The sequence below is a fragment of the Staurois parvus genome, unplaced genomic scaffold, assembly GCF_062004578.1.
Source record: "Staurois parvus isolate SC_StPar_1 unplaced genomic scaffold, SC_StPar_1.0 ptg000437l, whole genome shotgun sequence".
Classification (NCBI taxonomy): domain Eukaryota; kingdom Metazoa; phylum Chordata; class Amphibia; order Anura; family Ranidae; genus Staurois; species Staurois parvus.
The window spans coordinates 4,665,862-4,677,933 of record NW_028318233.1 but is presented as its reverse complement, the minus strand read 5'-3'; the positions used below and the strand labels follow the sequence as shown (position 1 = coordinate 4,677,933).

The 12,072-nt window shown below is 40.4% G+C and overlaps 1 protein-coding gene across 1 annotated transcript in view; it reads left to right on the top strand.

Annotated features, from left to right (window-relative positions):
• NOC3L (NOC3 like DNA replication regulator) overlaps window positions 1–12,072 on the top strand; it is a 123,969-nt gene that overhangs the window by 67,369 nt on the left and 44,528 nt on the right. The window contains exons 15-16 of the mRNA XM_089687780.1: window positions 2,740–2,803; window positions 9,403–9,474. Of these exons, the coding sequence (XP_089543906.1) occupies window positions 2,740–2,803; window positions 9,403–9,474 (136 nt within the window). The remainder of the gene's footprint in view (window positions 1–2,739; window positions 2,804–9,402; window positions 9,475–12,072) is intronic.

Sequence of the window (12,072 nt, the reverse complement as noted above, 5' to 3'; positions counted from 1 at the left end):
TCTTGGGTCCTCCACAGGCTCTCTTGGCTTCCCCTGTCTGTTGGGTACCCTCACAGCAAGCAGCTTGCTATGGGGGCACCCGCTGCTCCGTGTGTCCATTCACACACACAGCCGCGGCTTGGCACTACCCCCTCTCTCTCCTGATTGGCTGACTGGCTGTGATTGACAGCAGTGGGAGCCAGTGGCTCATCCACATTAGGAGGCAGAGACCGATCACAGCCGAGGCTGTCATTCACATTGCTGGATTGCGATGAGGCTCAGGTAAGTATTAGGGGGCTTGGGGAGCTGCTGCACACAGAATGAAAATATGGGAACAGTATATACTAGTATTATGTACCAGATAATATGTTTGTCATCTCATGTTGTGAGTTTTGGGTCAGAGATGGAGTGACCTGTGGTAAGTGTCTATTTTCACAGCAGTCTTTAGCGACCAGGATCACAAATGACATCAATCTAATAGTCCTTATGGAATAGATACAACTTTTACGATAATTTTATCGAAAAATGATTTCTGTTTTCTTCCCCTTGACCATTATTATTCTTTCATGTAATGTAATGTAAAAAGTAACTGCGATGGAATATTTCTAACATAGATGATAATGTCTTTATTATCTATTTGATGTATAATTGTACATTTTTTTTTTTGTAACATTTATGCATAACAAAGACAAATAAAATTTGTAATACTGTAAAACCCAACCCTTTGCTCCCTAACATTGAACAGAAAACCACATCACTTGCACTACAATACTGAGTGGAAGCCCCCCTCCTCCCACCTCTTTTTTTTCGAATATTGACTGGGAAACCCCTCCACTTGCCCATTGTTTATCAGTAGGGACTTTGCTGCTTGGAACATGTCAGTCCTGATGGGTGTTTTAAATGAAGAAGGTTTCTACTTGTATGTGGAAGTGGAATTTCCTTATAACTCTTGAAATTCATAAGGAAACATTTCTTAAAGTATTTTTCTGTCTATAGCGAGGTAGAGCTAGACAGTTTTTTTTTTTTTTCCCTGAAAAATGGTGCTCATTATTCACACTGTCTTTTGTAGTTATGTAAAAATCACTTTGCAGTTTATTTATTAATAGCTTATTTCTCCCAAGTTATTTGAATTTCCCTAGTTAGTGCTTAATGGCTGAGATACATTTATCATTATATATATTGGTAAGGGGAGGCCTCCTATATTTATGAATATTTGATATCTGGTCCAAGTATGAGATGAAGGCTATTGCTAAAATGAATCACCCAAGGCACTGACCAAAGCCAAGATAGAATAGTCTTTGCAAAATGTCATTAGCAGTATGATGTAATGCTCATTTATTTTTTGTCTGGTTGATTAGTTAATGTCACGTGGATTCTGTGTGTTTAATCAAAGATTGAGGATTACTCTCCTGCAATCATTATTGATTTTTTTTTGTGGATAATTACAGTGAAAGAACTGCTGAAAATAATTTAAAATGAAAGATTACATTTCAGCTGTGATACATGAAAATTGTACAATGTATCAACCAAATAGGCGGTATATGATGTACAGGCAGACAAGATACTACCAGCACAGGGCTTAAACTATGCATATGGAGGCCTGCCTTCTCAAAACGCTCTAAATGCCTTCTCTGTGAACAAAGCAGACAGTTTGTGTTTCTGTGAAATGGTTAGGTGCTTGTTGTACCAAACATTCTAAATACTAATGCAAGCTTTTTAAGGCTATAGGAATGGTATAAAACCTATGTGGTTTTTTTATAGGGGTTTTTTTTTACCCATTGGGAAGAATTTCCTTTGCTCCTGATGTCACGTGTAAAGTAGAATTGGAAGCGAGGAAAGATTTGAAAGAACAGTCAGCAATATACACAGAGGCTGTAACCCTTTTTACTCAAATAGGGAACAAAAAGCCCAGGGCATGTACTGAAACCTTAGCATTATGTTGCATCTGGTCTGTAAGCTTGTTGACAGCGCCTAGTGTCAAACTTTAAAGTTTTCCTAAACCCACAACAGTAAAATCGGTCTGTATATTCAGTAAACCCTACAATGTTAATCCTCTGCATTGTGTAAAATGGCTGTTTGATCCTGTGTTCTTTGATCTTCCCTTCTTTTGCTGTCCCCAATCCATCTGCCATATTTAGAGCAGCAGTGGCAAGTCTGAACATGCTCTCTTTGGTGTGTATTGCTAGAGTGTTTTTTGTGAGGGTGCATGTGATCGGCACAGGGCCAACCAGCGCTGTCCAGAGGGTCAGAGGTTATGCAGCCTCATAGGCCAGTCAGAGGAGAATGAAAACTCCTTCAAGATTAACTAATGCCGAACACTGATAAACATCACTGCTGTATACTGCTAATGAGAAAAGCAGTATTTAGCAGTTTATATTTGCTAAAATGATTGCATTTCCATGTTCTATGTAGTGTGGAAGACTGGATATAGTGAATGCAGGGTCTGGTAACACTTTAAGGTCTTTAGTGCAGCTAAACTATGTATTGCAAGATTTAATTTCGAAATAAAGTAGGTTGTGTCAGTAAGGATTTTTGATGGGTCAGGGTGAGGCACATGCTTTAAACTTGTTTGCAACAATAGAACATTCACAGTGAACGTGAAGTCAAGCTTGATAGGGTGTTACACACCTGCCAGCAAATCTTCAACAGCAGTAAATTTTCAACATGATTCACATCTAAGAAACCTTGTATTGAAGAGAGCAGTGTGTTCTCTGAACATTTTTACAGCCTGTTCTGATTAATATTCTGCTTTCCCTTTAGGATCTCAGCTACAGGGAGAGCCTACACTGTGTTCAAACAGCATTCAATGTCCTTTCTGGTCAAGGTATGTGTACTCCTGTTCTATAATGCAGATGACATTCATCCAACAAAAACAATGTATTCTACTCCATTGTAATATTTCCTTCAATTTGATGTATGCTCTGGTAGGAGAGGCCATTTGTAGTCTTGTGGGGCATGAACAGAAACAACTGGTGCAGTGTTGTGTCGCAGTAGCACATCCGTGCCTTATTTCAGAACACACACATCACCTTTCTCTTTCTCTCTGTTCATCTGCGAGGAGCAATGTGCTCCTCCCTTGTCACTATAGTTGCTTATAATTTGCCCAGCACTATAACATTGGGTAGGGGAAGGAATCTATAGCCCTGTGTGAGTTCCAACAATCAGAGCTTACACAGCACTTTCAATTTCAGTTCCCAGCCCCATGCTACTTATTGGGGAAGGTGTTTGCATGGGCAAAGAAATGGGTCACTTTATAGCAGAATTTTAACCAAAAAGTATGTTTACAGATGGTATATAAAAATGTCCCTAATGCAGGCCATAGACAGTTCGTTTATCGGCCGATTTTTTTTGGTCCAAAAGAATAATCAGCCGATATTCGCACTGTTAGTGGGGCAATGCCATTGGCCGATTTTCGCGGTTCCTCATTTCTTTTATTGGTCATGCTGGAAAATGTGCGAAAACCGGCCGATTTTCGCAATCATTGGTGGTTGATGTTTCGGGCGAAAAACCGGCCAATAAACAAACCATCTATGGCTTGCATTAGTCATAAACAGTGAACAGTTTAAAAAATTGCCAAAGTTAAAGTATATGTGAACCCTAACCTTGTAAAACAACCCATTTAATTTAACATAAAATAAAACGTAAAATATTTGTGTATACATATATACAAAAATAAACATTATAAATACTTTTTTTTTTAATCACATACCCTTTGTTCTCAGCTGCATAAGAGAGCCTAGTGGGGCATGCCAGCACATGTCTGATCATTGGGGGAGAGTAGGCTGAGTTCCCAGCACAGCTAGAAAACTGACCACACTTGTGCTCTCATGCCTTTAAAAAATCAGAAAGCAGAGGGAATGGCAGAGACATCAGGGGGTTGATTTATTTAAACTGGAGAGTGCAAAATCTGGTGCAGCTGGGCTTGGTAACCAATCAGCTTCTAACTTCAGCTTGTTCAATTGAGCTTTGACCAAAAAAAAAACTGGAAGCTGATTGGTTTCTGTGCAGGCCTGCACAATATTTTGCACTCTCCAGTTTTAGTAAATCAACTCCTAGGTGTTCCATTCAAAGGAAGCAGTATAAAGAGAACAGGACGCTTTTTCATACAAATGCATGGTTCAACATGCATATGTCAGGAATATAAAATGTTGGGTAACATATTCTTTAAATAGCTGAAAGTAAAACTATTGCTTCTCCCAGAATCAGAAACTGGTTTCTCTCGGCCACAAAACCAAAGAAAGACTTTCCAGGTCCCGGTCTACTTTTCAGGAGACTGCTGCTGTCAGCATTTGGGCTGCAAAAGATCTCCTGTACAGGTTGTGTGTGAATATGTAAGTCCCCCGACAGGTCTTTTGTACAGTTTTAATGCTTTAGCACCTGCATCCTGTTTATTAGAGAATAAGTTTCCTCCTTTTTATGCTGCTTTCATTTAATTTAGATTAGTTTTGTCTGCCAGTTTTTTGTTTTTTTTTTATTGCTTCAGGGATTGCTAAGCCATATAAAAAAAAAATCCACCTGGCAGACAAAACCACAATGTGAAACCTTTTTGGTACAGAAAATTGTGCTCAGTAGCAATCCAGTTCTAGAGGAACTGCCAGGACTGACATTTACAAAGGAAAAGAGATTTCTCGGGAGTGGAGAGAGAGCGAGACTGGGCAGAAATCACCATTCACGATTAAGTGCTTCCAGTCAGCAGTTGTCTACTATGGTGCTGTTATGATCTATGCATCACCAGGAAGTAAAAGCTCTCCAGGACAAATACTGAAGTGAGTTATACTGAAAGTAAGTAGCTGCAGAAGGGAGAACAATGTTGATCATTTATTTCTTTCACATTCATTGAGGTACACTGGAATTCAGAGACTGTCAGGTTATACTTCCTTGTACAGGAGGACTGGACTCAGCCCAGTATAACCCCTCCTACTCCCATCATGTCTCAATATTTTACTAGTGTATGCTTTGTCAGTTCTACTGAGAAAAGTCTAACCACATTGCTAGCTACCTTTTATCTAACTTCAATTAGGATTTCTACTGCATCGCTGCTGAGCTGGTCTTTATAATAGTGGTGCTCTGAAATGAAAATTCTGGACTGAAATCGAAAATTCAGGATGCACTTGGCCGAAAACTGAAACTAAAATGGCTAGTTTTTAAAAAATATATTTTTATATAGAATTGTATTACATTCAACTTTTTAATTAATATGAATTTAAATAGTACATTCCAGTAACGTAAAATTCATTTTATTGAAAGTAACACACAAAGATTGGACAGAAAATAAAATGAAATGTATATCAAATTAAATGTATATCAAATTAAAACTAAGAAATGTTTTTGCATTGAAGTCAATGGGATGCAATTTTTTTGCATTGAAGTCAGTGGGACGCGTTTTTGCATTGAAGTCAATTATCAGCATTTTTTTCTATCGCCAAAGTGCCGATAACCCTATTTGCGGCCGCTGGTATATCAGTACATCACTACTTTATAAGCCGCTTTTTCTTTCTGCTTGACTTTGGAGTTGCTTTCTTGGAACCTGACCTTTGTGCACCGGGCTGTTCATTGTGGCAATTTCCAGAGTAGAGGATACTGGTAAAGATGGCTGTGGTGAGCTCTCCAGGTCCACAGCCCTGCCACAGCACCACTTGTGACAAAAGTCGCTTTGACGGTCGAGAATCAGGAGCTACCTTGTTGTTAGGACACTGAGAATTTAGCTGCTTGAGGTTCTGTCCAATGTGGATTCTTATAAGTCCTTAACTGACTTGCCTACAACAGAGGAGTCAGTCTTCTTTCACTCCCAAATTTAAGGAAACTTGTGTCAGCCATTGTTGATGCAGTATGCACCACTTTATAGCTTATGTACCAGCCAGTATCCTCCACCAGTGCTGTCAGCAGTCTAGGATCTTTTATGGCTTTTAGGTCCACAGAAACCTTTCTGGTGCACTTGCTGTTGTGGTTTTTCTTTATGAAGACTGGAAAAATCTTGACAAGCTCTTTATCCCGATCACGCACCTGTTTGAGGAGGACTATATTAAGACGTGGACTACCCATTTCTGTGGATCTGCAATATTCTGGCTTAGCAAAGCAATAACCACAGGATACACTTGTCTTTAAAATGAACTAAAGTCCACAAATACTTAGTATAAAAGTTATAGGAGGTTTTCCGCATGATTGCCAACATCCCTAATATCAAGTTCACTTCTAACAAAAACTCCTCCTGGGATTGGGATTTTTTGGGCAATATATAGACCAAAAAAAAAACTTCATTACATAATATCTAAAAAAAAAAATAACATGTAATAATTTCTACATCAGTCAACTGTTACAGGAAAATTATGTACAAAATTATGTCATACAAGCAGAGACTCTGAACTGAATACCCAATGCGTTTCGGAGGCACAGCTCCTTCAGGGGTAACGCATACAATGCAATAAGATCTGTAGAAAAATTGAAAATTTAAATTTTTTACATTATACAAAAATAAGGAAAAACACGTTTCTCCCCTAATACCAATACAGCTGAAATGTTATGATACTCGCAGCACCATCCAGCTGAGAAAAGGTTATTAGAACCAGTGAGGCCATATATCATCATATCCCATAGTCCACCTTGAATGGAAGAGGGGGAAACGAGGAGAATTCCCCCAAGAACCCCGAAAGTCACCCACAAGTGAACACTGGGATCGCCTAAGAGCCAGCAAAGGGATAAAAAGCAGTTGAAAAGATAGATTGTAGTATCAATGGAAAGAGGAAAAAAAGGGAGAACTTATATAGTTTATATAATAATTCCTAATTATGTCCAAAAATGTGTACCTACCTAATATAAGAAAAAAGGGGAGTGAAAAAGAAGGCAGAAAGAGGGCCTCAAGACATCAGGATGGCAACAAAATGGGAAGTCATGTATTCTACAATTGAGTGAATCTTCCTTACTGTATATCCCCCACAGTAGGGTCTGTGAATAAATGCAATTCCATAAAGAATAGATAAACAACTTGGAGATCCAAAAGTCCAATAATTAATGCCTTATTAACACCCTATTTGTATACTACAAATTCTCCCAGTAAGTATTAAGGCATCCATACACCGCTAATGATATCAAACAAACATGGTCTAAAAAGTCCTCCAAATAACGAAAAGGGAAAAAAGTTTTGTATCTATCTAATGTTCATTTCCTTCAGCAGTATAATTGTCAAAATCAGGGAGGCCAATGAAGTTTGCCGGTAATGAAAAAGAGTCTGAATAGAAAGTTCAGTTTATATAGAGCTATAAGAGGCTGAATGCCTCACACCTGTGGCCCATCAGGTGCAACAGATAAAAGTGGTTAAGTATATCCCAGAGCCAGCAGGAAATCCTATTGCGATCCCCCAGGCGAACGACAAGCAGGCACCGCACCGACCACCAACGTGGCGTGATAGCGTCACGCGTCAGATGCCCACCGACATGCGCAGGTCCGAGGCAGGGAGGAGCCACAAAGCGGGTGCAACCGAAGCAACCAAGGAAGCGCCTGGTGCATCCGCAGAGCCCCTACCCTCTCAGACCAAGAAAGGAGGCCGACGCCCACAGGAACGTTAGCGTTGGCCTGCGCGTGCCGGGCCCCACCAGCAGTGACCTGGGATAATGGGGACCCCTAGTGGTGAATAAAAATATGATCACATTCGTAACAATGAGCACAATCAAAAGGGGACAAACCAGAAACAACATGCTACCAACCATGAGTATACATAACAGTGCTGCTGTATGGATGCATGCGACCATGTCGCAGCTAGAGAGACATCATAGGAAATGGAACAGAAACAGGAAAAAAGGGGAATGAAGAGACACAATATAGATGTAAATGTGTCAAAAAGTGGACATAGTCTTGTGATATAACAATACAACGCCTGACACAAATTACACAAACAGGCAGAGTGACACAGCACCCCAAATTATACAAGGGAAGACAAGGAAATCTGTAATCCCGGGGCAAGGCGGAGGCGAGATCCCCATCATTATAGATGTTCACAAATACTTACTGCTGCTCCAGTGATCCATTGTTTGCTCTGTGGTATTCTCCCTGGCTTCTTCAGGGTGACAGATTTTCAACTGTCTTAATTACCTAACCCTAACCCATACAGAGAGATCATTCAGCCCGACATCAAGCACCAAAAATGTACAAGTTGTTCATGTGCCGCTTTGTGCACATTTTAAAGAAGATTACAAACAGATAGGTTCATATTTTATTTGCAGCGGAGGCATAGCTTTTCCCTTCTGTAAAAAAAAAGATTGTGCATGCTCATAAATTTTTAGGTTTTACCTTTAGTTCTGCTTTAAAGACCCTATTGTTGGGCAAATGAAAGGCACTGCAGGGTTAACTGTTTTGGCCATGACCAATAAAACTCTAGCTGACAGGGCTAAGGTAAGTAGGGATCTAATCACTTTGACAGTGGATCCCATGCTCATATGCACCTCCCTGATCTATAGCATGGATGAGATGTTGATCTCCTGCCCCATCTCCCAGATGGTTCTCCTGTTGGTGAATATGAGGAGTGTTGGGCTGCAGAATCTGCATGCAAGAAAAAAATGCTTTGAATGCCCTTTTGAGGGACAAGGTCTCTGTGGAGCTGAGTATTCTCCTCAATTGCCAGGGGCATAAGCACTCATCTTCCCCCAACAAAAATGCCTCACCCTCTCATTGGAGACCAAGAAGGGTTCCTTGTGTTGTTCCCAGGCCTAAACTTTTTCAAAGCCAAATGCAGCTAATTTTTCTTCAAATAGGACAATTGGGGATCATCAGTTGTCGGACAGGTTTAGATACATAGCAGCAGATCAGTTTATATTGTCTGATAGCACTGTTACATTTTCATTGAAATAAATCCTAAACCTGTGTGTGCCCACATAAGATCCAGTGTTTAAAAAAATTTTGATATGTATTTGTGAAAAAAGTTGACTTTTTTTTAAGCAAATCTAGCCACAAGGAGTAACACAGAAAAAAAATCCTGTGTAAATTATTCAACCTGCGAAAGGATTTGTATTTTTCTACCCAGTCCTGTAATTTACACAACTATGCACAGAGAAACCTCTCTGCTGCAGTTTTTCACAAGTCTCCTCCCCACCCTTTTGATTGGGCAGTGAAAAGTCAAGCAGCAGACTAATGCACTAATATGTTGCTCTGCTCTCTCCTCCTGTCCACTGGCTATGTCAAAGAAATGCAATAGGATCCAAAGGACTGCATCCACTTTATAATCTTTAACGTGCCACATACAGCAACAGTGGACATTGTGGGGGCAAGAAAACAGTCAAACGCAGAGTCTGCTGTTTCTGTATATGGCGTTTTGTTTGCCTTTTTTTTTTTTTTTTTTCTTTACATGGTCACTAAATCTACAACAGTTGAAGTAGAAGAAATGTGTCCATACATTTGAGTGAACCTTGAATATTTTTTTTGTTCTGTTGAAAGGTGATGTTCTCAACATTGATCCTCTGAAGTTTTACAGTCACCTGTACAAGACACTGTTTGGGCTCCATGCAGGTAACTAAGATTTTTTTATTCTTTAAAGAAGACTGAGGGTTTTAGAACTAAACAAGATGTTCAGTCCTGATCAATTGTGTTTCATATAGCTACCCAACCCTTATCAGCAAAAACAAGTCACTCGTTCTTGTGTTACTTTAAATTAGCATTGTGACAAGAAACTTCTATAAAAATATTTCACTGTAGTAAAGGAAAAACACAAGGATATGAATATGGGAACCATTATTTACCTTTTAAGGAATAAAAATCCTTTTAGAGTTGTACCTGAGGAAGACCTGGATTACAGATACCTTTTGTTTGTTAAATCTTTTCTTATCTACAGTGTATTTATCTATTTTATTCATTTTTGAGCTTTGAGTGGCTTTGCAGCTTACACATGCATTTGCAAATGCATGCAGACTAAACCCCTGTTTTTATCACAGATTGTTAGGACAATTTGATTTATTGCAAGCTGTGACGATCGCGGCGTCTGACCCCAGCCCTTCTCGCCAAACTCTTGACCGAAGGACTAGCCAATCTAAAACCGCGCTGTCACGTGCGTAACAATGCCACGCCCAGCTGCACCCTGCACACAGATTTTCCACCTAATGGACCACAAACTGTGTGTCGGTAGCTTGGGAGCGATTGTTACTGGGTCAGGTTAATTACGTAATTAAACCTTCACACTGCCACCACCTCCTTTTTGTACAGAGAAAGAGGAAACTCTGCAATATCAGCAATAACACTATGATGTTTGAATAATCGTTGGTATACCACTGTCACCACAGGCAGAGATATACCAAAGTCTAAAACACACACAGTAGTGCTTTTCAGAGGCAGGGATTCTTAGCTTGCATTAAAGAGCTTTAGAAACAGTTCAACACTTTCAGAAAGTAAGATTTATTACTGAAAGGTCAAGAGGGTGCAATAAAAATATTTACAGAAAAAGATGTAGCCAATATATATATCTAAATATACAGAAAGCAGTAGCACAGCACAGAGATAACAAGTTTAGAGGGATAAAGTACTTGCCGTCAGCCTTGGTTTTAAGCAGCTCAGGTTTCAGAGCCAAAAGGATGCCTTATCTCTCAACGTTAGTTCCGATGTTAAAAGGGAGAATCTTCAACTTAGGTTAGCTCAGCTTTTTATTGGAACTCAGCAGGGTGTCTCCTTAAAGCAGAGAACCAATCTCCTCATTTGGGAGGGGTGTTGGGGCGGAGACCCAAGCTAGAACCAAAAACTCTCATAGTTGATGTCATGGTTCATAACTTATTCTCAGTGCATGTAGCAGCCTGGCCACTAGTAGAGTAATATGCAGACACATCTGCTGAACAGTTAGGTATGAAATATGACATACCCGCTTGGATGGTTAAGGAGATATAATTTTCTGCTCTCGTGGATATGCCAGCTAGGGGGTGTAATATACCAGGCGACTTGTATTAGGGTGAGCCGTCTGAATATGTGCTCTATGTTTATGTAATTATGTCCTATTTGAAGATATAAAATTATATGGAAAAGTGAGTATTTAAATGTAAGTCTGTTTTTACGACTACCTGTAATGTCTTTGAGGCTCAGTGAGGGCTGGTTTATGGTTTTACGATCCCTTCTCCAGCAAGAGTCTTGCAGACATAGGGGCACCGCTAATTGGGGTTTATAGCCATGACGCCCTCCCAATGAGTTTGGTGCCTGTGATCTCTGTCATCATCCAGACCACGTGTCACTCAACAGAGAGGGAGGGGGGATATCGGAGGAATCTGATTTGGGAGAGAGAGATACAAGATGGAGGGGTTTGGAGCAAAATGGATGACCGCGTCCATCTCTGTGTGCATGATTGCTAAACAAGCTGGTTGGTAAGTTGAGCTGAGAATTTTTTTCTTTTTTTGCGATTTGACATGGGTCACAGAAGTTGAACTACTGTTATAAGAACAACCTTCTTGGTGGGGGTGACAGGGCACTGACATGAAACAGAGGTCCTTTCCAAAAAAAATGGTAATGGTGCACCAGTGGTCTTGTGACTCTGTGCCTCTTAGCTCACACCGACCGATAGATTACTAGGAAGGATCCCTGCAATTTTTCAGCAGCCTATGCATCAGATGGCAGAGAGTAGGGATTGTAGGAGTTGCGATGTCCCAAAATAACTGCAGGTAGGCAGGAGCCTGAACCTATCGCCCCGTGCAGTATATCCCCTTGGGGTAAGATTTTGTTTCACGTGGCTCTGAATTTGTTCCACTGTTTAGTATATCTGCTATCTTCGGGGCACCAATGCATTACTGCTGGAAAACACTGTGTTCTCCGTAACAGAGGGCCGAATCTGGGCTATAGGCCACTGAGCCTCGCCTACCGGAAGTGATGTCTGTCCTGTGAACGGAGGGGAAAAACTTTAGGGTGGAGGGAAAGGGGAAAAGAAGCAAGAAGTCAAGAGATGGCACTGGGGAGGGGGTTGGGCACAGCCAAACAGACATCCAACATGACAAGGGAGGATCCCATAGTTTTTGCAAATCCTAACTATCAGAACTATACCAGGGTTCACAATAGTATAGTGTCCCCAAAAATGCAGCATTAGCAGGATCAGCCTTGACACCTGCCAGCATCTGTGTTTAGCCCATAGACTTAGTACCC